Raw genomic sequence first — 26,045 nt, forward strand, 5'->3', positions numbered from 1 at the left:
GGTTCAGGAGCAGGCTGAGAATGAAGCTTGGGATTTTCTGCAACCATGTCTGTCCCTTAAGATACGATAGAGAGAGAATTACAAACTACACTACTCAAGAAAGCCTTCCAAACTTACAAGTGGTCTATATTCTTTATGATAGCTGAAGAAAGCCAAATGTTAATAGGAAAGTGAACAAGCACCTCAGAAAAAGCAAAGAGTTGATCCTTAATGAATATCTTAAATATGGAAAGCTTTAAAATAATATTATGTGCATAGTATTTATAATAATATTGGTTTTCCATGTTCTTTCCATCTACCTAAGACTGGCAACTTTTCCTTCTGCTGTCGAGAAGCTAATGCTCTTCCTGAGTAGTCATTCAAAAAATAATCAATTAACAATAAGAATATTCTTTTATTCTCAGCTCTGGGGTAGTCATGAAGTAGTTTTGGTAGGAGGCAAAAAAGGTCACCTGTTGGTAAATTTACATCTATAGATCTCTCAAGCTGCTTCTTTCCCAGCATGTGAGAGCCAGACCATCAGGGTGCGTGTGGGAAGCAGAAGAATAGAAGGCCAAAGGCTCAGGAAGATCTCATAGAAGGCAGGAGGGCTCTTGGGTTTGGCTTTGGCACCCCAGAGGTGAGCAAGGCATTGTGGTGGATGTTGGGCTGTCAGCTCCCAGCAGGCTGCTCCCTCAGTGAGTGGAGCTCAAGGGAAGGTTCCCTGCAGCAGGGCTGAGAAATGATGCCAGGGCTGTGGGGCTCGTGGTGTGTCCGTGCAGCTGGGAAGGGCTGGGTCAGTGCTGTGGGCTGGGCTGGGGCACTGTCACGCACGGTGCAGGGTGAGGCAGGCTGTGCACAGCTCTGCTCCAGCTGTGGCACAGCTGGCAAACCCTGCCCAGCCCTGCCTGGGGCTGTCCTGCCCTTCTGCCTCAGCTGTGCCTGGGGAGAGGCTGCACCTGGCAGAGAGCAGCCCCTGTCTGTGGGCTCAGATAAAGCTGCATTACTGTACATGGCAGCAGTGTAATAATGTACTTCAGCTTTGCCCCAGGACATCCACCACCAAGAACAAAGAATGAAATATGGGAACAAGTCAGGAGTTTGAAAACAATCTCTCTGGAAACATGATGAATACCAGTGGTTTCATTTATTCTACTTGAACAAAGGTCCTTTTCTACTTTTAATTTCCCAGCAACGATTATTACCAGTTATTTTTCTTGTAGCTTTGACCACAGTTCATGGAGGTTTTATTAAACATATTTTTGAAAAGTGATTCAAAATGCCATTCTTCTCTGACTCTCTTGTGACTCTCTCTTTTCTTTTCTTTTTTTCTATTTTTTTTTAATCTATGTGAAGCCAGTGCATATTTCCAGTCAAAGATTTTGGACTAGATAACACTCTCATGCTGGTGTTCCTAGAATTATTCCAGTTTTTTTCCCTTATAATTGAAAGAAGTTTTGGCCTTTGATATTTCAGAAGACAACATATATGTTTCAAATCCCTTGCCTTTACGTGAAACACTGCACTCATTTTTAGAAACCTTGAACACTGCATTTAATAGGCAATGTGTCCTGCTCTAACTCCCAAATAGTCCTGATGTTGTAAATTTTCTTGTGTTTCACTGACCTGTGGCAGAGCCAGGCAACTGAGCTTGGGTGCTGCCTTTGCTGGGGTTTGGTAGCTTTCTGCAGAAGGTTTTTGCTTAGACGCCTTGTGCGTAATTCTGTCAAAGCCCTTCTCTCCTGCCCGCAGGGATTTCATGTCTTGGAGTGTCTCATGTGTGGACACACATTATGACAGGATTGAATGGTTCTTGCATTTCTGGGACTGAGTTTAGGAGCAGTTGTTCCATACAGATGGCCTGCCTGATGGATGCAAAGTTAGACAGGAGCCTGAGCCTCGTGCTGGGTAAGTTTAGCCCCAGCAATGCTCTGAGCCTTGCGAACACTGGGGTGTGTGGATGCAGAGCTGTGGAGGCCATTTCCATGACAAGCATGTTGCTTTGCCAGTTGCTGTTCCAAATTCAAAGTGTGTATCAGGGTGCTTTTGTGTGTTTCAACTGCACTTCTGCTGCAGTAGCTACAGAAACCCAAAGTTTTACCTCACCAGGCAGAACAAGTGCCCTTTGTTACCTAGACAGATTACAGGTTTTTCTAAAGTCTGCTCTTCATAAAAGCCCAGCTTGAACAGTGGAAATTCTGACTTGCCTCAGATACTGAGGAGACTTTTATAGTTTCAAGTAGCTCCAGGGTTATATTTTAAAAGTTGAATTTCATCACATGTTTCAAGTTTGGTGGAAAAAAAAAAAGCATGATATTTTTAGCAGAAAAAAGTCCCCCCACACCTTTTTTCTTAACAGATGTTTCATCTCAATCATATCCAAACCTCAAAGCACAAGTAGCAGTCAACCTTATTCTCCTGTGGAGCAAGAGATAAAATGTCATTTGTTTGGAAGACAAGCTTTTTTTTGTAACCACAACTAGTTTGTGAGTAAAAGCAAATAATAAATGCAGCACTGTGGGGTTGTGGAAATGAACCTGAAGCAACATTTCTGCTCTTGAAAGAGCTTGGAGTCCAGCTGCTCTTGTTAGATGGAAAGTCCCAACCCCCAGTCTACAAAAAAAAAAAAAACAACCCAAAACTACCAGCAATCAGTTTTTTCTTGCTTTATAAATCTGATCCAGCAATCCAGGTCCTTTTACCAATAAAATACGTCATCCAGAGTTCTCAACTTTGTACCAAAAAGGATTTAAAACTGTAAAGGTAACAGAAAGAGAGGAAAGGAATAGTAATTGTAGCCTGAAATATCCAGAAGTAAAAGAGCCACTACCCAAGGAATTTTCAGAGGGCTCTGGAGGAGTGGAGAGCATTTCTGTGCCTGGCAGCCAGGGCTGCACTCAGGGCTCCGTGCTGGCACGGGAGTTGCTGGGGGAAGCCAAGGCAGCCCTGGACTCTGTACATGAAAGATATTTTTAGGAGGGAGTTACAGTCCATCTCAAGGATGTGGAGGCATAAAGCTGAAGTGTGGTGCTGCAGACCCTTGTTTTGCTATTTCAAGGAGCCTTTGAAGAGAGTGGAGCCATCCAGGTGTAGTAGTAGGACATGGTTGGCAGAGTGGGATTCAGACCAATCTGCTCTCTGTGCTCCTGCAGGATCCCTGGGAGCTGCCCTGTGCCCTGCAGGGACAGCTGCCAGCCCCTCTAGCACAGGCTTACTGCTGCCCAGATTCCAAGATGCTACATTTGAAGGTAAATTCACAGTGACAGTGTCTAGGAGAACATCACAGGATCTTCCACCAGAGGGGTAGCTCAAAGTAGGAAGCTGAATCTTGAGTTGCAAAGAAAGACATGGGCTCTCTGGAGCAACAGGAAAGGCTGGCTCCTCCTGAAAGGGTGTTCCAAATCATGCTCCAAACCATCTCCTTGTCTGTGTTTGAGCAGTATGTGGGCTTCCATCTCTGGCTGAGGTCCTTAGACTCAATGGTGAGCAGACCTGCCTTTGCTCTGTGGGAATTGTTTCTCTGATGAGATCCTGTGTACTCTTCAGACTTCAGGTGATTGGGTCAAGCCTTGACAAAATTTATGTCTCTGCATGTTTAGCAGTATGTGATGTATTATCTCAGTACTATTCCTCACCCAGGCAGAAATATGAAAAGGGAAAGAGACATATGTGCACATGTATGTGCTGGACTACTAATATTAATCACAATAATGCTTTCCTCTTGTTGTGGATCAGTCTCCATTCTCCTCCCCCCACACCCCAGAGTAATATGGGAATGGCTGTGAGGATGGGAACACTGAATCTGCTACTGAATATTAACTATTAAAGAGTTGTCAGATCTGTAACAATTTATCACAGCCAAAATAATGTTACAGTGTAGGTCGACAACATTGCTCTGTATAACAGGTTAGTGCTGTGAGGGTCAGAGTAACATTCATCCTCATGGGAAGCAATTCTGATTAATTGAAAATTACAGTTCAGACACCTTTAGAGGCCCTGTTATCACAGCAAAGGTGGTGGAAACACATTTTTCTTATTGAACAGCCAAGTTAGATGGGAGCGAGTTAATATCAAAGACTGCATTATTAATAACATTACCTGCTCAGCCTTCATTTGAATAAAGGGTTATGTAGGGGCTGGATTCTTTTCTTCTTTTCCTTTCCTTGTGAATCTCAGGGGGAAAAAATCCAAAGAGACAAAGGCAAAGGAAATTTAAGATAGAAAATTCTATATGAATGTGCATGTCTTCGACTTACACTGAGAATGGATTTTTAAAAAGCAAAATTGTTACCAGTTTCTAACTAAAATCACCGTTTCAATCAAATAAGTGTAAAATCAGCTTTAGAGAAGAGACATCGTTTTTCTTTTGTTTTAAGTCACGAGTGATCAGTTGATGTCCCCATCTGCCCATGTTCAGTAACTGAATTGAGCACCTCAGAGGCCCATTCAGGGCCCTGGGACATACAGCACTGTAAGAAAGTGGTAAGTGGTCCATATGACACTGACAGTTGTCACTTAAGGAACACTTACCAAGTTAAATGATACAACAGATTGCATTCTGTTCATGTGGGTTTGGTTATGTCCACTGATCAAACAAAAATCTTGCTTCTACAGGTATCATCCTGAGCTATTCTGACCAAAGCTTATGGAGATTCTTCCCTGCTTTCATCTTCTTTTTTTTTTTTTTTTTTTTTTTTTAACTAGGGGTGGGGAATGAGAAATTATCTTCTTTGATCTCCAATGAGGAAGGGAAAAAAAAGGACTGTTCTGTTCAGGCTTTTGGCTAACACAACAAACAGTGTTTAAAATTTAACTTTGCTTAATTAATTAGTAATTCTGTTTAGTGCTGTCTGATCTTCATCCAAAAGGTATTTTGAAGCTTGAGAACTGAACATGAAAGTGTTTTGGGTGAAGATGGTCAAGTAAGGCATTTAATCTGGCAGTTTCTGTTGATGAAATACAGCCAGTTGGGGAACTAATTGGAAAAGGGAATCATAATCTGGCAAAATTCAGCAAACTCCCTCCTTTTAGCAAACTCACTCCAGATAGAGTGTGGGAAATCTAGGTTTAGTGTTTATGCATGTATGAGTTACGCCCTGGCTAGCAGAGAGAAACCATATTATCTTTTGTATCTGCATCTTTAGTACAAAACCCTTCTTGTAAGGAAATAGTAAAAAAATGCACCCCCCTTTCCCCAACATAATAGGAAAAAAACACTCAAAACCACCAAACCAAAAAAGCCAGACCTAGATAGAAACCTGCGAATCTGCATCAAAGTTTGGAAATACTTCTACTTAGAAATGTCAAATTATTGGGATTGGCAAAAGGAATTGAACCTTTAGGGAAGGTGATGTTGCACAGACCTGTGAGTTTGACTACATTTTATTCAGGAGAGAAACTGTTCTCTGAATTTCTGAGTGAATTTCAGTTTAGCCATTCCTGACTGTCCTGGTAGTGTCTTGTCAGTTAGAACCATACCTGAATATTTAAAACATATTTTGGTTGTCTATTTTTGTTGGGGTTTGGTTTGGTTGGGTTTTCTTTTGTACTTTTTTATTGCAAGCTGTCACAAGGTCTGAGTCACTACCCCTCTGCTCTGTCTGCTCCTGGTCAGGTGCTGTGAGTAGGTCTTGTGACATTGTGACTTCTTTTCCCCTATGGTTTGCTGTTGAATCTTTAATTTGTGTTCTGACTGTCAAGAAGAAACCATGAAATAGAACATGGGTTCTCTCCATATTTTCAGGTTGAAATACCCATTCCAGATTGGTCAGAGGCACTGCTAGTACAGCTTCCTCTGAATTGCTTTTGACTTGTCCCACTGGACGTAAAATGGACAATTAATTTCCCTACAGTAAGTTTCAGAGAAGACAGCTTGATCTTTGTTGTTTTGGAGGGTGTGTCTAATTCATCAGCTTCAGCTTTCAGTCAGGGAAAGCTAAATGCATGCTTCTGGCACTGCCCCAGGACAAGCCTGTTTTTCTATGTGCTTGTTCTGGTGGCTGTGGAACAGGAATGTTCCTCCCTGATCCCGTTCTCCCTGTGTTCATTTGCCACTGGAGAAGAGGGCCTCTGCTCAAGCAAAGTTATCTCCATCAGGGGTAAATTTCAATCAAATCAGTGGAATAAAGCAAACTGTGCTTAATGATGGGGGTGATGTTTCCTAATCCATGGCCTCCAGGAGAACTTAAAAGTGAAATCTGAATGTGAATGTAATTGTTAATTAAAGGACTTCTCCTCAATTTAGACTTTCAAAGATGGTTGTTATTGCTCCGGTTGTTGTGCGGTCAGTGAGGAATGTCAGTTATGAATGAATGTTTATTATGTTTGCAATGAGAAAAATGTTGGCAGATAACTTGGACATCAGAGACCTCAGATAAAACAATGAAATGAATTCTCTTTCTATCCCTTTGGTTCTCACAGTCTCTAAGTCCTGCTGCATCTGCTAGGTCTGTAAATTGGAAGGGAAACCCTGACCCTGTTGATGTCCATAGAATTTCACTACTGAGCTTGGCCAGCTCTTGGATGCTCAATCCCACCAGTCAAATACTGCTGCTGAAGTTCAATTTGACTGTTTTAGAAGTATTTTTGACTTTCCCTCCTTGTTTTAATATGTAATTTTTAAATTTTACTTTTATCCTACTCCCCCATATGTCTCAGGTTGTAGTTGTGGTTTTTTGTTCTTTTCCCCATGTACAGATAATTCTGTCCCTTTTCTTCTGGTAGTAGTTTTAAGGAATTGCTGTGGAATCCACTCTATCCAAAATGAGAGGAAGGCTAATAATATTACACTGCAAAGGTTTGGTTTCATGTGTGGCAGGTGCTGACTTTCATAGGTGGCATTTTTGTCAATTCTCCAATTTTACCTTTACTCTGGTTTCTCTCAGTAATGACCCTGACATTAAGATAGGGTTAAAACATCACTGGTAATGTCCAGTCATAATTCACCACTGTGGAATTGCACAGCTTCTCCCATAGTTCTGCTTTTTGAGTTAAGGTGATGCAACAATCACATACCTTTTGGAAAGGAAAACCTGTCCTTCCAAGGAGGTTCAGAAGTTGTTTGTCTGTTTAGCCTGAGTTCTCCTAACTGCTCTGCAAAATTTGGAGTTGGTAGCCTGGACTTGGACATTGATCGTGAGTTGCACCCTTTGCTTCTGGCCTCAAGATCCTGTTAATCCATCTGACTAAAATGCAAAGTATGGCTGAAAACTAGAGTGAAGCTGTCCTTATTTGAGAAGGCAGATCATTTGACAAAGCACATGGTCCTTTGCTGGAATGGGCCTTTGAGAAACATGGAATGACATGCCACCTGAGTGAGGGTGAAAGTTTAAACACTCATTTTTCCACCTGAGTGCAGCTCTATTTTGGTGTTTTCTTTTTTCTCCCTTCTTGTCAGATGCAGGATGAAGGCAAGAGAAAGATATTTTTTATGCCTGAAGATTACTATTCTTCATTCAATACACAGAGCACAGCAATCAGTTTACCTCATTTCTGGGATATTTTGGTGATTCCTAAGCAGCATTTTGAATTATTATCCCCTTTCCTTAGGAATGAAAAAAAAAATCCAAAAAAACAAACCCTGAAAAAAAGGCTTAATTCTTCTGGGATCAGTCTTAATATCTTTAAACTGGTGCTCATTCTCTTACTCTTTTCCTCCCCCACTTCAATTATGAGCAATTGGGTGGTAGTAATTAACAATTGTAGAGAGAAACATCTGCTAATACACTTAAGCCAGTCAGTTTGTTTTTCGTGAAAGAATGGTATTTCACAATTTTTCCAAGTTAATATTTTTCCTTTATTGTCTTTCCAATTTCAAATATTGTCCAGACCCATTTTTATAGTGTCTTAAGGTTATAGAAGTGAATACAAGACCATTAATAATGAACAAGAAAAGAACATAATAAAGAAAACATATGCAATATTTCAATTCATGAAACATTCTGTAAGGGAACATTGTTTTTGAGAGCATATGGTTATTCCCATGAGAAGCAATACATATTCTTTTTTCCCCCTCCAGTTGTGGATTCCCACAACAAGGGTATGTTTCTCTGTGTATTTGTCTATATAGCACGTTCTTTTTGTCAGGACTTGTTATCTGAGCAGGGAGGTAAGTAAGTATTTTTGCACAGATGATGTATTGTATGCAGACCTATTTCTGATGGCCTAGACTTTGGAAACACAAGTCTATTAATTCTCCACAGTCCTTTGAGATAGCTATCTTGTCTGGTCTGGTTTAATATCATTGGCAGAGCTGAAAGGAAGTTCACATTGTGAATATATCTGAAACCTTGGCATGCAGCTCACTGGTGGATCTCTGTTTACAGGCTGCCAGTTTTAACTGTCCCAAGCAGACATTCTCATTTTATTTATAAGTAGGCTCTGCATGTGTTTGTATCCCTCACGAAATTGAGCACATGTCAATAGTCAAAACTAAGTATAGCAGCAAGATACCAAACACTTCTTCTCTTCTCAGACAAAACAGTATGTATTTTTAAATGTTCATTGGGTTTGGATGAGGCATATGGGGATACAGGCAAGACACATTATTTGATCACTTGTTAATATTATTTTAGTATCTCTATATTGCCCTTTAAAGTTTCTTCAGTTAGATTTCATTTTTCTTTGCTGAACGAAACTTGACATCAGGATGAGATCACCAGATTTCTCCATTTCATTTGAGCTCCAAAATGAGTAACTGATTTCAAAGGATAATTCCCTGGAGCAGCAAGGCCAATAAGTTCTTCAGATCAAAGGTCAGCAAAGCTCAAAGAGGATAATTTCTGGCATACAGTATTTAAACTCTCCCAAGGAGTGTACTGCAAGATGTATCCCCTCCTTCTCCAATAGAACCCTTGTTTTTTGAGAAGACTAATTTGTCAGTGCACATTTTTCCTCTGTTACATAAATTATACATTAAAGTGAAAGCTTCCTATCTGAACACACAAACTGTACATCCAGAAAGGCTGTTAACCATACCAGGGGAAGGAAGGGCTGCTCCTTCAGCAGAAGGTGACTCTGTGCTGTTCCTCTCTGAAGCACCTGCTGGGCTCTGGTGCTCTCTGCTAACGCCAGTGGCTTTCAGCTGAGTGCAGGAGCAGGGTGCTGGGAAGGAGGGAATGCTCTGTTAGACACTTTGTTTTGAGAGAAAACCCAACAAAGGGTGCTGTGGCAGGGAACAGCCACCTCCTGCAGGATCTGCCTCACAGTGCTGTGCCCAATGCAGTCATTTGGGATGCTGACCCTCAACAGATAAAAGACTACTGTAGAAGTCTTTTGGCCATCATGTACTTTTAACCATTTAAAAAATATGTGATAACAGAAGTGGATGTTTGTGTTTTTTTTCCAAATGGCTGTTCACTGTCCCAAAGAAGCTAGGGGTCATACCAGCCCAGCTTTCATTTATTTCATATTCCTTAGAGCAAGGCTGGGTGGGATTGCAAAAGCCTCTTTTACAGAAGTTTTAATTAGGTTATAACTGTGCTTGTGAAAAACCAGTCACTGGTGCAGATGAGACACTGAAAATCTGGGGGTGTGTGTATCTAATAGCTCTGAAGAAGTACTGTCAGTGTAACTGTCCTTGTTGTGAAGGCCCAGGCTACTTTTTAATTTCTTGTTGGTTTTAGAATGTTGCAACAAAGCTGGACTGAAGTAGAGAAACAAATGCTGTCTTTTGTTGTATGGGGGTCTTTCTGTCACCTTAGTTTTGAACTTCTAGGAATGTAGAGTTGCATTCAAAAGGCAAAGTGAGTATAAAGCAAACAGCACTTTGTCAGATATACTTCAAAGTTATGTATTGGAAATAATATTTATTTTAATACCTGTCTTACCTGTGATAAACACTATACAAAAGTCTCCTAAGAAGCAGTCCCTGCTCATCCAATAACACCAGCTTAAAAGAATCAGGGAAGAAACTGCTGTGAAGCAGCTTTGTCTTCCTTTGTCTGACCTTCCTACTCAGCTTATGTTTGGTGTAAGGAATCCTAACATGACTTGTTGTAGAAATCAAAGCATATCAACATGTCATTATGTGTACAATAAACACCATCAAATTGGTATAATGCAAATTACATGTGTGCATTGGGAAGCTGGTGTTAGTATAACCTCAAAACCACCACTTAGTATCACAAGACAGGAAATTCCCAAGGTCAGCATTTCATATTTATTCCCTTTTCTTTACTATACATCCATCTTACATAGCATACCACAGTTTTGAAAACAAACAAACAAAAGTAATACAATAATGTTAAATTTAAGCAAACAAATGTAGTGCAGTGTGGCAATGTGAATGTTGGGGCAGAAATCTGGAATTTCTGAGAGTGTGAAGCTATGGTAATGGGAGTTGTAAGAGTTTTATTTTGGTTTGTGTTTTGGTGGTTTGCTTTTGGTTTTTTATTGGTGTTGTTGGTTGGTTGGTTTCTTGAAGCTAATTTTTCTATTTTAAACATGAAAGAAAGTCCAGGAAAATGGCTCATGAAGTATCTTAACTTCTAGCATGTTAGTGACTTGCTTTCCTGGAAGAATGGTTGGGAGGCAGCTCAGCAGTGTGAGACACCTGGAGAGCCAGTAAACCCAGTCTGAAATGGGTCACCCTGAAGTGGAGGGGATCATCATGTCACCTCCTTTGTAAGGAATCTGACTTGATTGAAGTGGCTCTGAATGAGATGCTACTGCCAAAGGCATCCCCAAGAAACAGTTCCTAACATGGCATTAGGATAAGGCTTTGGGTAGATGCAAATGCTGCAGTGCAAGACAAGAAAATGCTGACTTTAAGACTCATGCTTTTGCAACATTGCTGGGTTTTGGGGAGTTGGAAGGATTGCTGCTATATGTAATGGAGTGTGGGCATAACGTTGGCAGAGGTGTGTGGATGTGTAAAAAATCATGTCTAAAAGTCTGAGGGTAGGGTTTAAAAGATTGTGTATATTTTCATAATGCTAATGAAGATAGAATTAGTTTTCTTCAGATATAGGGTTTCATCACGTGCAAGGCTGAATGCCCCTGCAGAAGCCAAATGAACGACTATTATGTTCTAGACCTTTGTCTTTTAATCCACACGAGAAGCATAAATCTTTCTGTTGTATATCTGATATATGTTGTGATAGATATTAATATTGATGCTCTTTATGAGTGCTATTGATTTATGCAAGTGCCTAATGTTTTAACTTGAAACTTGAGTGAAATATGCTATTTCATGCATTGAAAAAATGCAGCTTAACCTTTTTGGCAGGTAGTGTTGCCTTCTTGGAAGGTACTAAGCTTTGTGTGTGTTTGAAGAGTGAAACTGGAACAGAATGAGGGCTTTATTTCAGCTTCATTACTTCACTCACTGCTGGTGAATGTGATGGGTTTTTGCAATATGTCAGAAACTTTCAATATTTTGCAAATTATTCAACTTATTTGCAGTAACAGTTCTGCTATTTTATATTCTCATAATACTGTGTTTGAACTTCCTGTGACTCTAGTGATGTTTGTAGGGGAGGCTGTGTACCAAAAGCTGTTGGTAGATTGTCTACTGAAATTATCCCAGATGTGTAGTGAACACAAAAGCAAATCAAGTATAATGATCCTCTCATACAAGTGTGCTGATATCAATTTCACCCTAAATATAAAGACAGATTTGCAAATATGAGACTGCTTTGACATTTCCTTATAAGCATTTTTCTTAAATATGCTTTTCGCAGTGGCTTTGCCTCCAGAGAAGACAGATGGAGTTTGCAGTGGAGATGAAAAGAAAGCAGAAAAAGAAAGTGACACACGCACAAGTTCCAAGAAGCAACTGAAATTTGAAGTAAGTCCTTTGTATTTTAAAGTTTCACTGTACTGACATAATTATGGTAGAAAAATAACCTGTGGACCAAATAGTGTCATCTGATGCATGTTTATTGCTTCCAGTGTTTGTAGTGGGTACAGGAGGCAGCAGAACTGGCACAAATCAGTGCCTTGCTGTCAGTGCTCCATATGAGGTGATTAGTGGCACTTATTTCCAGGTTTGGAGAGAATCAAATGATGGTTATTTCTCTGCAGGATCTGAAATGCAGAGTAAGAGGAAGCTTTCAGTTTAACCCTTTATTTATTAGGCCAGCTACCATATTATCAAATCTTTAGATTGGCTTTCATGGACTATTGCACTTGGTTAAATATGCCTAGTGTAAAAGATGCCTGTGAAACCTTCTGCAATGATTGATCTTCAGTGCCCAGGTCTCCAAAGCGGAATAACCCTGACCTGCTACATGGGAAATCTGTCTGGTCACATGGCAGGAGGAGGAGGGTGATGAGTCCTATGGGCTATTTCCTTGTAGGCTTGCATCTGTAGAACATCATATAACTGTCAGACATTGTGTGCAGTTGGCAGATTTTGTTTCTGTAGGGAGTGTTTTCATTAATATGAGTATGGAAATATGCAGTCACCCAGCTAGCGGGTTGTCCGTCTTGGTGAGGAGGAAGATATTCTGGCACCAGCAAAAAATAGCACAAATATTCATCTCTGCACTCCAGCCTTTTAGTGCTGGAGCCTCTCTAAGTAATGAGCTTTGTGTTTCCTCAGTTGATGTTTCGAAGACCATGCAGGAACCTTGCAGCATGGCTGGAGTGTTCTTTTCCATCTTGCTCTGGTACAATTTTATATTTTATTGTTTTAAAGCAGATTAGGGGGAGGTAGGTTTCCCATGGGTAGTTCAGGTGTTGCTTTTGTGCCTTCTGGGGAAGTTACTTTTCTTTTTTCCTAGGTTTTTTTTTTTTCCCCCGCGCTGCTATAACTCTTTTTCTAGGCCTATTTTATATTCTACCTGAAGTAGCAGACATTTGCAGACAGGAAAGGCATGATAAATTGCAATTAACAGTGCCTTGACATTTGAACGTTGGAGGACACCTGTCAACATGGTTGGTGCCAGAGTAGCTGGAGCTCCACTGTACCAGCAAAGTCTGTGCTTGTTCCCAAGTAGTTCTTGGCATGCCATAAAGGTTAGCACTTGGTTCTAGGCACCGTGACTAATGCACGGAAGGTTTCCATGGCTCTTAGCTAAGCAGAGCACATCCTCACATAAAGATGTTATGTTCGGCAGTGTGGGACAGGGAAGTACTAATATGTGGCAAGAAACCAAGTATTGATATTTTTTTCCCTTGTTCTACAAATGAAAGTTTTCCAGCAGTGTAAGCTGGGAGCTAAGAGACTGGTAAATGCTTCAAAGGTATAAAAGAATCAGAAAACCCAGTGTTGCGACAAGGGGTCTAAACCTGAGGTGAAAGTGATTTGGCTTTTAAAGGTGCCAGGAATGTTTATGTAACACGAAACTGTGTTTCCACAGTGGAGTGTGGGGCACTTGGCAGCTCTCAGCCGGGCTTGTTACAACTGAGAGGAGCTGCCTTTGAACTCGGCAGGGAACCGGTGCCCATAACTGCTGAAGGGAATTGGTTTCAAGTCGGAAGATAACCAGGTGTTTTGAGGTCTATCATGCTGAAGCTATTTGGGCCTGTTTATTTTACTTGCATACAGTGACTTTCATTTTAATTGCACTGTAACTTCTCTGTTTTGCCTTTTTGTGGCTCTGGATAATTCTGATTGCACAGGCCTTGAGAGGCAGCAAACGATTTGCACCCAGGTGACTGGAGTCAGTCAAAGTGCATCCTTTGTTCTTGGTTTTGGTTTGGGGATTTTTTTCCCCTTTAACAAATTGATTCTTTCAGGTTTCCACAGATCACACTCTCGCTAACAGAAGCATAGTTAAAACCAGGAGCAGGCTCTACTCCCAGGTTGTTCTTGCCAGTTTCAAGGCAGGCTCTGTTTCAGGAGCTTCAGTGATGTTGTACTGCACTAACTCTGACAACCTTTGCCTGTCAAATATCTGTGTTGAGGACAGGTCTCTCTGGTGGGGATCTGTTCCACACTGCGTTAATCCTTACTCCTGGCCCTGTGGTTTGCTACCTCTGCTTCTGTTGTCTTCTTCCTGAGTTAAGTGTAGTTTTCCTTCTCACATTTTAGTGGGGAATCTTACCATGTTTCGAGAGCTTCAGGGAATAGTCTTGTACCTTTTCCTGTTTTCTACAATGTAGTAGAAAGCAAGTTGTGAATTCCCTGAGGTGTAGCCCAGAGAGTTGGGAGTGTTGTGTGATTATGATGGGACCTATTTGTTGTGGTGGACAGAGACCTCTCCAGGACATACCCTGATGTCCTGTCTTCCTTCCTCCCTCCCTTCTTCCCACGAGGGAGGGAGGAAGTAAGAAAGCAGCATCTCACAGAGCCTCCTCTGCAAACAGGCCTTTTGCTGTAGGTAATCAGCTGCTCTTTGCATGTTTCTTAGGAATTGCAATGTGATGTGTCTGTAGAGGAAGATAACAGGCAAGAATGGACCTTCACTCTGTATGACTTTGATAACAACGGAAGAGTCACACGTGAGGTAAGCAAAGTACAGCTGCCCCTTTATGTGCAGCACTTGCTAACAAGAGAAGTATTTTACAACAGGAACATTTTTTCTACTATGAAGTGGAGGTGTCCTGCCAACTTAAACAGCAGTTTCCATGGACCCTTCCCTCCTAGAAACAATCCCACCAGTAGTTTGCTGTTTTCAGATCTACTGTACCGTTCTTTAGGCTGGTTGTTGTTTAATACCTGAGATCAGCCTTTAAAAAGTAGTACTGGCATTTGAGGAGGAAAAATATCTGAAACAACTGAACAGCTAAACACATTGTCAAAATAAACCCCTGCAAATGTATATTGTTCTGGCTTCTCTCCTGCTTTTCAGAGTTAAGCTAACCAAATAGCAAGGTTGCTTACTGACATTCTTTCCAACAGTACTAACTATACTCTTCTATTGTTTTTATGAATATTGGGCTGATCTCTGCCTTTTCCCTCCAAGTATAAATAACACTGATGATGTTCTCTGGAGGACCATAAAGAATGGCTGTCAAAGCATACCTGTGTGTATTTTTTATTATCAGGATGTCTTCAAGCCAAATTAGAGGATGTATAGATTAGGATATAGTTCTTTCTGAGAACTATTTCTGCCCAAATTGAATAATATTTCTTCTAGAAGAAATGTCTTTTACTTGGGATTTATGCTGTCTGCTGTCATTGATTTTTGTGATGTGTGTTTACTGGCTCCCATGCCTTTAGATAATCAGCCGAAAATCAAAGGCTTTTTTCTCTCTTAGATCTGATGCTGGTGCCTGTGACAATTACTAAAAACTGTTTGAAAGCAATAGGGCAAATACTGAAAGTGTAGTGGCCTTAGACGCCAAAAAGTCTGAAGCAAATTTGTTTTGACATTGCCAAAGGTGATGGTTGTTCAGGGTTTTTAACGTGTATTTGAACATCATTACAAGGCTATTTTTATTGTCTCTACTCTATAGTGCTTTGAATAGTCAAGTGAAATCTGTGCCCCTCATGCACAAGAACAGGCAGATGAAAAGTTGCAGGCTAAGTCCGGAGTTTCAAATAGGAAGATGTGATAGAGAGGGCAAGAAGGACGGGTGAGGTGAGGAAGTAGTATTGTATTTGTTAATGTTTGTGGAACAGAGACTGGAAAAATTAAATAACTTGCTTGAAGTCTCACGAGAACCTAGTGGCAGATTGAACCCAGGTCTTTCAGGACCCAATGCTAAGTCTTCATTACAAGATTATTGTGACTCTCAAAAATAGGGGAAAAACACACAAAACCCAAACCCACACACATTGGGTGTCTTTTACATTCAGGCATGGAATTCCCATTAATGTCAGTGGGGGTTCCATGTGCTGAACATGACGAGAATATGCTTTCAAGTATGTATACAATAATTACTTGTGATTATGTGGTACACCAAAGAGCTTAATTTGACTGTACTTTGAGAATATGTTACAGCCAAATTCTACCTCTCCCTGCTACAAGAGCAGACTACAGCTTAACTGAAACCAAATCTGTGCAGGGATTGAATATTATACTGCTCTGAGGTCTGGAGATTGCTACATTCAGGCTTGAACCTGTGCCAAAAAAAATTCTTTCAACCAAGGGACCAAATAGGTTGATAATTTTCAGCTCTTTACATGTGACCAAAGATAGAAACAAGAAGTATGCACCATTCCAAATCTTCCCCTTTATGTCATACACTTCTTTTACAAACTGTTCCAGGGCCATTTGTATAAGCCATCTTCTTGGTTATCTTCTGTTGAATCCAGGTGCAATTTATGAGGGTTTTTTTTGAGCAAGAATGACCAACAATAGCAGCTCATAGATAATCCTGGCCACAAAAGAGGAATTTTAGTCTCTTAATATGACATAGAATTTCTTGTTCTCTTGGCCCCTGGGAGATGGGCAGACATAGTGTGCCTGATACTGTCCTTTGCTTAGCAACTCTGCTCCTGTTCCTGCAAATGACTTAACCAGGGGGAACATTAAACATTTGAATAGTTTCAATTAAAATTAATAAGAGACATGTTTTCAGTCAAAAGTATGTGAAGTACATTGCTGGAGCAGGGACAAAATGGGCAGTCTGAGGAAGAGGCAGATCTGTACCAGTGCCCTTTAGTGAGCTGATGAAAATGCATTCAGAACCAGTCAGCTTTTCTTAACAAAGGTCCAGTGTTCTGGTGAGAAAAGCTTAATATGGACCTTTTCTCCTTCTTGGAGAATTTCCCTTTAATGTCTCCTGGATTTATATATGGATTTAACAGAGACATTTTTTCAGTTAGTTTTTTACCTGCAGACCTGGAGGTGCTTTGCAAAAAGAAGTCAGTAGCATTATTCTTGCTTTTCACCACGTTGTAAAAGTGAGACAGTGGAAAAGAAGTAGCTTGCCCACCCACATCTATTTCATTTGATTCCAAATCATTGTGTTTAAAACATTGTACCTCATGTCCAGAGAATTTCCAAAGGAATCCAGTGTTAAATTAAATTTGTAAGACACACATAGCTGGGGAGCAATTTTACTGATGAATTGAATTGGCTTTTTCATTCAAATGTATAAAAATTGTAAATAAGGTGTGTATTTCGTTGCTACAACTTCCCTTGGGTTCTACAGAATGACAGATCACTGCTAGAGCATTCAAATTCCATTTTAGTGAAATTTCTCCTGGATCTAACAACATCTTCAGAACTTAATGCTGCTTTGATTTCCTCCTAGAGTCTGTATGACTTATTCTATAGTCCTTATAATTAGAAATTCACATCTAGTCATGCTTCTTGAAGAGATAGACCCGTTATGAAAGCATAATTATAGGGATGGCAAGTTGTAAATTAACATTACTGTATGTTATTAAACTTCTGCTTTTTCTGTCATAAAGATGACCAGTTCTCAGTCCTTTTTGGTTTAGTGAGAGATAACTTTTCCTGCTGTAATATGTATATTACAAAACTTGGCTAATAACACTTCCCTTCATTCCATAAGCCATAAGAGGACAATTCATTATGTACAGCAGGCCTTTTTAGAACTGACAGCTGCGCTGTAATTATCTTCACATGAATATTTGTAATCGGACTTGAAACTTGGATAATTGAACTAATGTGTTTTGATCCGTGAGGTTTTATATTGAGCTCTCTGAATGTAATTATGCTTCATAAACACTAGGGTTTTTTTTTTTGGTTTTTTTTTTTGTAACCAGTTCTTCCTTGTAATATTGAGCTTCTTTGGTGAGCAACTGCACAGGAATAAGCACAAAAGAAAGTTACTTGTCAGGACAAAAAAAAAAAAAAAAAAAGAGAAATTTCTTCTAGAGCAGCTTTTGAGCAGATAGCAAGTGGAGTTCCTTTTGCGTTCCAAATAAGAACGATTCAAAAATGTATGTGATCAAACAGAGCTGATGTTGCAATAAAAACATCCTGCTGTATGTAGAAATCAGACTACAAACAAAGTACAAATGAGACATTTGTATTTATGTTTTTCCAAGGGAAAAGTAATGAACTGATATTGATGTTTCTCTTCATGCATTTTTAATGCTAAAATTGTTCTTTGTATCTTACATTAAATACCAAATTTTTCCTCTTATGTTTCCTTTGTGACTTGTTCTTTCCCTTTTTAGATTCTTTTACTCCTATACTCTGATGAATAAAAAGGTTGAGGTTATATCTGCATTCAGAGCTCAGCACCAAGTCATTGACTTGGGGAAGGATATTGGCTTTTTTGGGTCACCCATTTATCAGCCTGATCCTTATCTTGAAATCTGTTGGTTTTCACTGTGTTTGTGCTAACTCAGGATATAGAAAGAACAATGAAACCAATGCATAGAGCAGCAGTGCCTGTTGTATCTGTGGCCATCACTTCAGTCATTAGAAATGATGGCTTCATGTCAGATAGAAATATTAAGAAAAAATATAACTTTCTCTCTTGGTTTTAAGGAGAGTCAAAGAATTCTCTCTCAGGCAAGCTACAAAGAATCAAACTGAATCTCTCAGTTTTATTGAACTCTTTGGTTTTGGGGGTGTTCTCTGGGGGTTTGTTTGTTTCGTTTGTTGGTTTGGTTTTTTGTTTGTTTTTGTTTTTTTTTTCTAAGGGGAGGCTGGTAGTTCAGGGTTTTTTGGGTGTTGTTTGTTGGTTGGTTGGGGTTTTTTTGGGTACAAATATCTCATTCTGTTAAATTAATTCTAATGAAAAAAATCTATTAGTGTCTTCTACAAAGATCTCTAATTTGCTAACTAGTGATGATAATCTATGCTAATATGGGAAAAATAAGGTCATCCCTTTACTACTACTATTCCTTAAAAATAATACTTGGAATAGGGACTTTCTCAGTCTCACACATATTCTGTAAGGAATGAGGAATACTTCAGTGCTCTCATTCTTTTTTCAGACCTATTGGTTCCTCTAAATGTTACAAATTTCTCTGAATGTTATAAATGACTGTTAATCTCCTACTGGAGATCCATAAAGTATTCTGCAGATAGATGTGTGAGAGCAGCATACATGTGTGGACTTAACAAATGGAAATATTTCAGGCAATCTATTAAATTTTCTCTTCTTAATATACTTTTGTTGCATTGGCTGCTTGATAAAAAAGGATGAGATTTTCACCCTGGAAAAACCAACATGTGTTCAATAAGCAAAAGACAAATAAATCTGGGTATGGCACGTGCTGGCTGTTTGGGTACTACTCAGTGAGCATTTGTTTTCCTCTCTGTGGAAAAATATCATAGTTTCAGTTTTAGTACTTGATTAACCTAGAGATCCCAGCAGAAATTTTTCGTACCAGAAGCCCCTCAGAAGGTAGAGTCATGCAGAATACTTCCCTCTAAATATATTCCATTTACTATGAAGGAGAGAAATATTTTTGTTCATTCTTGTTTCTCCTTACCCATTTAATATAGTAGTCTAAAAATACACTTTTTGTGGGGGAAGGGCCAAGCAGTCTAAAGCAGAACAGTTGCAAAATACCATGATTTGCAAAACTCATCATTCATTGTGCATAAAGGTTTGATTCTTTGGTAGGTGGGCTCTGAGTATGCTGGTTTATGTATCAGACAAGAGGAACATTTGTCTAGGTTTTATTCTTGATCTTTGAGGCTAAATTTCTTGAGGATGGTGAAAAGCCCAGGCTGGGGTGTAGAAGGCAAAGCTGTCTCAATGGATTTAGGCAGTTTTTAAATGAATTTAAATACAGATAATGTTCAGTGGGACTGCTTTCAAGGGAAAGAAGTCTGCTGGCAGGCTACTGGGAGATGAAAATACTTTTGGGGTAAATATACATGTAACTATAAAATACAGAGTGTGTAACATATATCTTAATGGTCTATTGCTACCAATTTGACAAGAAACCATTACCATATTAGCTGCCAAAACAGGGCTGTGAGAAAGGAATTTTAGTGGCAGTTCAAATTTCATTGACAAAGACCATTCTCAGTAGATCAGTGCCTCAGAAATTCAAGTGTTATAATTGTGAAACAATAATTGTGAAGCAACAGGAGGCTAAGCTGCCTTGTGGCTCGTACCTGCTCAGCCAGGACTGTGGTACACGAGACAGAACAACCCAAGCAGCCTTGTTTGACCAAATCAGAACTGTCAATTTGCTGTAATTCCCAACCCCAAATTAGGACCACAAGTAAATGAATCCTGTAATGAAAACGTTGTTGTCAGTATTTAGGAGATCAGCATAAGCACTGAGTGGTTGCTCATGGCTGTCCCTAACCTCGATCTTGGGACACATCCAGTGTGGGCACCACGTTCTGCAGTGCCAGAATGCAGGAACTTCAGGGCTGCCTGTTAAACACATAACAAAATGCAGAGACAGCAGTGTGTCAGTCCACAAGGGTGCTGAGTCCTCTGTGCAGTCATTTCACAGCCTGGACATTAATTTGGGTTAATTTGGGCCTGTTTGGCTGAGACGTGCAACTTGTCCTGATGTGATATGCATGTGCACATAGTTGTGATTTGCCAAGTATGTGTCACACAAATGCCACATTTTGCCTTCCCTGACAGCCTTTGGGAGTAGTTTTTAAACTGCTGAGTCAAGCAGCTTGTTGAGAAAGACCCTCACAGAACACAAAAAGCAGATTGTCAGCCAGTTAGCAAGTTAGACCTCAACCCTGAAAAAAAACGTGTAAAAGGTCAGTGGGGGATTTTCTGTCTTTGGTTTTTGAAGCTGAAATAGACTGGATGTACAAACATCTGGCTTTACAAATATCTGGCATAGCTGAAAAAAGGAAGAAGGGCAGATTACTGTGAGTGAAAGAGTTGATAATAACCTCTTGATAGCAGCCTTGTGTGGAAACATGACATGTTGGCTAACCAACACTTGTCCAGGAATGTATGGGAAAAGCCCCACTCACCCACATGCTGAGTGTATGGAGCCCAGTTAAGAGTAAATACTGTGCTTAAGTGTTTTGCTGAGGGAGAAGGTTTATCAAAGAGTGGGATTATAGCACAATGCTCCTGAACATGACTTATGGAGGATGTATAAAATAACAGATATGGCTTGTTTGTCTGTTTATGTGCTAGCCTGGATTTTTCCTCTTAGATGAAATAAAAATTCAGGCCTTCAAGCTGGCTGTTGGATGTGACTCTGGCCACATTTAGAGATCTGGCTAGGTTTCAAATTAGGGTGGAAGCGTGAGAATGGAGATGTATTAAAGAGCTGTGAGGTGTCCACCAGATTGACATAGAGCACTCTGTCCCACACTCAAGCTTTAGACAGGGATTGTCAAGAGCATGGAAAGCAGCTACTGATAACAGCCCATATAGATTCTTGCAGCAATGAGAGAAAAAATACATATTCTGCTCTCTTTTTATGAATACTGTCTTGAATTTACAGGTCTGGAGAATTTCTCCTAAGTGCAGAAAAGTTAGAGAAGTTGCATGTTAAGACAAAGTCTGGACCCTCTAGGATTTAGTTATTCATTCTTCCTATTGAGCTGGAAAATCATCTACTGTAATATCATTGGTCCTGGCCATAAGGTCAATATTTCTCTAAATTCTGTGTGAGTAGAAATTAGCATTTCTATGTAATCTTTAAAACTGGCTCCATAATGAGGACTGTGTATTGACTTCTAAAGTGGTGGGGGGCTCCATTAGGGCATACTAAACTTTGAGCTGCCCATGTTACAAGTGTGACTCCTGAGCAAAGGAGAAGTTGTAGAGGTTTTGAATTTTTATAGACCTGACTCTTAATCCTCAGAACCAGTTATACCTAACAAAAGATGATTTAGGTATTTCCTTTGTGCTTGCAGGCATCTGGGAAGAGCTTGGGTAGTAGGATAGATCAAGGAAAAGGAAGACCAGCATGGGGAAGTTCTCAGATATGCATTCAATGGGCTCTTTATAGCCTGCAATGATCAGAATGCTTTATCAGAATGCTTTGGCCTTAGGTTGGTGCCCAAGACCAGTTTGGGTAAAATCCCTTTGAGGAAAAGCAGTGAGCAAAGAGATCCCTTTTTCATCCTGGCAATTTAAGGTAGTGCCCTGATTGAGCCTGGCTAGATTAAGTCAGCCTGGGAGACCTTTGAGCATCACCAGCTACTAAACAGTGTTTCTCCTGTTTGAAACCATTGGTTTGTTAAAATTGGCTGGTGTTCTTTCCCATATAGCCAGACATGTAAGCCTCTGATCACATCCCATTGCCTTCAAAGAGATCTGTGAAGAAGGTTCTGTAATAGGCCTGACTGGATAATATTTGCAGTTCAAAATGTGTGTTTAAAACTGGTTGAATTTTGCAAAATATGCTAAACCCCAAAACACAGATGGTAGGGTGACATTCAGACAGACATAATTTCTTTCCAAACCTGAGGTTTACAGTTCTGCCACTTTTCTTACTGATTTTCCTCTAGATAATCAACCATTTAACTATGCCAAGGGAAAAAAAAAACAAACACCAAATCAAAACCAAACAAATAAGAAGACTGTAATGCCCAAGATTTTCTTCAATTGATGTATTGGCCACGTGAACTCAATTTTTAGCGGAGTATGAATGATTATCCCTGGGTTCTGTGTAAATCAAAGAAAAGAGAGGGCAGAACACCATTTTGCTGATTCAGACCTTGGGAAACCTGCAGGTCTTGTGCTGTTGTTATTGGTTTGATCTGCTTAGCCCCAGTTCATAAACCCATTTGATGAAGATTGTAACACTCCTGATTGTAACTGTGCAAGTTGAAGTCTTCTAAATTCAGTGACTTCTGAGGATACCTCAACATTTAATAGTGCCAAATCCAAAACAATTGTAAGCATTGAAGCTGTGGGTTTCATGCCATTTTCACAGTGCTGTGTTCTTCTGTGTTTCAATCCTTCTCCAGGACATTACCAGCTTGCTTCATACCATCTATGAGGTAGTTGATGCATCAGTAAACCATTCTCCTAGTTCCAGCAAAACTCTGAGAGTGAAACTTACTGTGGCACCAGACAGCAGCCAGAAGAAAAAGAGTATCTTGTTAAATCATACTGGTAAGGATGTGCAATCACCCATTGGAAAAATACAAAAGCTTCCAGAGTCCCTTGAAAATCCATCTCTATATTTTGTTAATACAAATGCATATATACTTAAAGGCAAATAATTATGTGGGTCTTTTAAACCCCATGAGCCCCATGATCTTGACTGTAAAATTACCTGCCCTCCTTTCAGAGTCTCATTAGCAAATGAGGGTTCCCCCTTCTGATGGATGGCTTCTTTTGGAAGCAGCAGTAACCCAACTATAGTGTAACTGTCTTTGTGCACTGCAAGGCAGATCTAAGGCCTTCTTGACTTGCACCACTTTATCTCTGCTGATATTGCAGCACTTGGTTTGTGTGGGAGGAGGTGTAGGGGTGTAAAATCTTTCTTGCCCAGTGTGTAGCTACCACTGCTGCTGGGCAAAAATAAACAATTAAGCATAAGTAAACTTAAATAATCTGTGCATAAAAATTGTACATTTTCTGTGCTGGCATAGTCTGCCATTGTAAAAATGTTTGTACCACGATGGCTCATCTAACTTATCTTCCCTGTAATAATAATTGCATCAGCATAGTTACTTCAGTAGGTAGAGTAGTACTAAATTGAAATACTTAAAAGTATTTAAAATAATACTTCAATGGAAAATGTAGGCATCAGATCTAAAAGGAGAGCCTGGTCACCTCAATTTTAATAAAACAATCACTCCCACAAGAACAGACAGAGACAAATTCTCACTGCTGGGGAGCTCTGTGGTGCATTAGGACAGCACTGAGCCTTCAGTGTGAGTGTGGCTCCACCTGGGCTGCCCCATGGAGTGCAGAGTAAACCCAGCCCTGGCTGAGATCCTGCAGTCCAGGTCACCTATGAATAAAATCTGTTCTTTGGGTGAAAGCAGGCCTGGGAAGATGACAGGAAATGATGCATCACATCTGATCTACTCACACAAACAGAGGTGTTTGCAATGTGGAATGTTGGTTGTGCTGGTCAGCAAGGACAGCAGTGTGACAATAATGTACTTTCTGCTGGCAGATTTGCAGAGTGCCAGGCACAGAGCTGAAAACAAAGCTAATGAAGAAGCAAGAAGCTCTGAGAAGAAGCAGAGGGCTTCCCTCAGGTAAGGGGAATGAACACTGGCCCCTGACAGGCACTCTGAGGAAACCTCAACCATTGATTCCTTGCTTGCTTGTTTTATTTTAAAAAATTATTTTAAAATAGAAGAATTACAGGAGTTTCCATTGTGGACTTAAGAGCACATTCTATAGCTGGATACCTATGTTAAAACAAACAAAAAAGAAAAAAACATCCTGGAATTTTCTTTCTCTATGAGCTCTTTGGAGGATCTGAATTGTCTTTTTAGATGCCATCTGCAAATAAGTGAGGTTAATAGCAGAGCTTTTTGGCTAAAAGTGTCCAAAAACCTTTTCCACTACTTCAAGGCCATCTCCTGCCTTTCTCTGTCCTCCTTCCAGCCCATCTTTTTCACTCATCAACTCAAATAGTGCCAAGCTTTGCACGGGCTAATTGGTTACCAGCTCATAACCCAGACAGAATGCTAGCAGGTCATCTTTGTGTGTATTTGATATATTTTAGGATTTTATGTTTCATAGCAGAAACTGCTTGGAAGGCAAAGGGAAGTGTGTACTGAAATACTGCAGTAATGACATTGACTCATTAGTTATGTTTGTTTCTTCAGCTGCAAATTTAAAAAAGAAAAAAAACCCAAACCTTTGGCTTTCCTTAGATTTAGGGATATTTGTCTGGATACATAGCAAATTTATCAGGAGAAGGAGCAGTCAGTCTTATTGAAACTGACAAGAGAACAGTACCTCCCTTTTTTGGATGGAGAAAAAATGCTAGTGAGTTTTTCCAGTCAGCAAATCCCAGTACAATCAAATTTCAGATTAAAAGAAGAATAAAATTACTATTAATCTTGTGTCAGCAACTCTGCACAGAATCTTCTATGAGCTGAAGAATACTCTGTGGTTTTACTTGCTGGCCTAGATGTGGTGTGCAGATTCCCTCTGCCCATTAGCAAAGTTTTGTCCTGTGTGAATTCAATAGATTGGTTTTGTTTGATAATCTAGTGCAAAAATCCCTTTTCAGTTTGAAGTCCCCTTCTTATCCACCTTAAAGTCCTGGCTCTGCAAATGTAGTGTTTTTATGAACAGCAGGCATTTCCAATTAAATCCACAGTCATGGAAGCATCAAATGTTGGGCCAAAATGTTTGTCCTTCTCCTTCCTTTGGTGAGAGGCTTCCTCACAGAAAAACTGTGTTTTGAGCTGAGTAGATCAGCATCGGACAATGGTCAGCAGCTGCCAGTTTTTGTTGCATCCCACTAAATGTAGACAGGATGAAGAGTGTGCTGTTCACACTGTGTGTGTTTCAGGGATGTTTGTGCACTCTGGCCAAGGTGACAACCCTCAGGAAAGCTGCTGAGGCTCAGGTCAGAATCTCACAATATTAATGCAGTTGCTTCCCTTTTGAAAGCAGCAATGAGAACTTGTGAGAAGTGCACACATGTCACATGTTCAGTCACTTAGGGAATTCTAGGCAAGATGTGATTAATATTCAAGATAAAATGGATAGAAATGTTTTTGTCCTGAAGGTTGGGAGATAGATGGGTTGGATTTTTCATTTGCTGAAAGCTCCAGGCAGGAGTTTTCACCTGTAGGGCTAATAAGAGTATCAAGATAAGAAGCTAGATTCATGGCTAGATAGCCTGGTTCTCCCTGGCTGACTTAAACTCTGTGTTCTCAGTGAGTGAGGCCCTCAGGGGATGTCCCTGCATTTTCTGCCCTGTGCTCTATTCCCCTTTCCTGCTATGTTGTTGTGTGCTCTGTACCATCAGGATGACACATCAGCATGGGAATTTTAGAAAGGACTTCCATACACCCCACAAACCCTCCAGCAGATGCCCTTTTTTATTAGAACCAGAATCATACCAAGCCCAAGCCCGGTAACAGCACTGTGTTTTTGCACAGTCCTCAATGCATGGTTGGTGCCTGCCCAAGTCCTCCCATGTGTTTGCAGGACAGCACTGAGGGCCTGGGTGCCAGACACTCCAGTTCTCAGAAGTACTTGGAGTTCCTTTGACACTGGAGCTCATCTCTCATCAGTGTATAATTGCATTGCTGTGTATATTTGCATGAATATTGCTGAACGTCATCTTGCATGCAAGAAAGTTATTAGAATGTAGGGCTGTGGCACTACTGGCATAATTTTTTTTCCTCTGTCTTGATGAGAGATTT

At 40.2% G+C, this 26,045-nt stretch overlaps 1 protein-coding gene across 1 annotated transcript in view; it reads left to right on the plus strand.

Annotated features, from left to right (window-relative positions):
- The window catches only part of NKD1 (NKD inhibitor of WNT signaling pathway 1), a 109,122-nt gene that overhangs the window by 73,600 nt on the left and 9,477 nt on the right, over positions 1-26,045 (plus strand). The window contains exons 5-8 of the mRNA XM_036390442.1: positions 11,661-11,767; positions 14,277-14,372; positions 22,662-22,809; positions 23,825-23,909. Of these exons, the coding sequence (XP_036246335.1) occupies positions 11,661-11,767; positions 14,277-14,372; positions 22,662-22,809; positions 23,825-23,909 (436 nt within the window). The remainder of the gene's footprint in view (positions 1-11,660; positions 11,768-14,276; positions 14,373-22,661; positions 22,810-23,824; positions 23,910-26,045) is intronic.

The sequence above is a fragment of the Molothrus ater genome, chromosome 12 (assembly GCF_012460135.2).
Source record: "Molothrus ater isolate BHLD 08-10-18 breed brown headed cowbird chromosome 12, BPBGC_Mater_1.1, whole genome shotgun sequence".
NCBI classification, from domain to species: Eukaryota; Metazoa; Chordata; class Aves; order Passeriformes; family Icteridae; genus Molothrus; species Molothrus ater.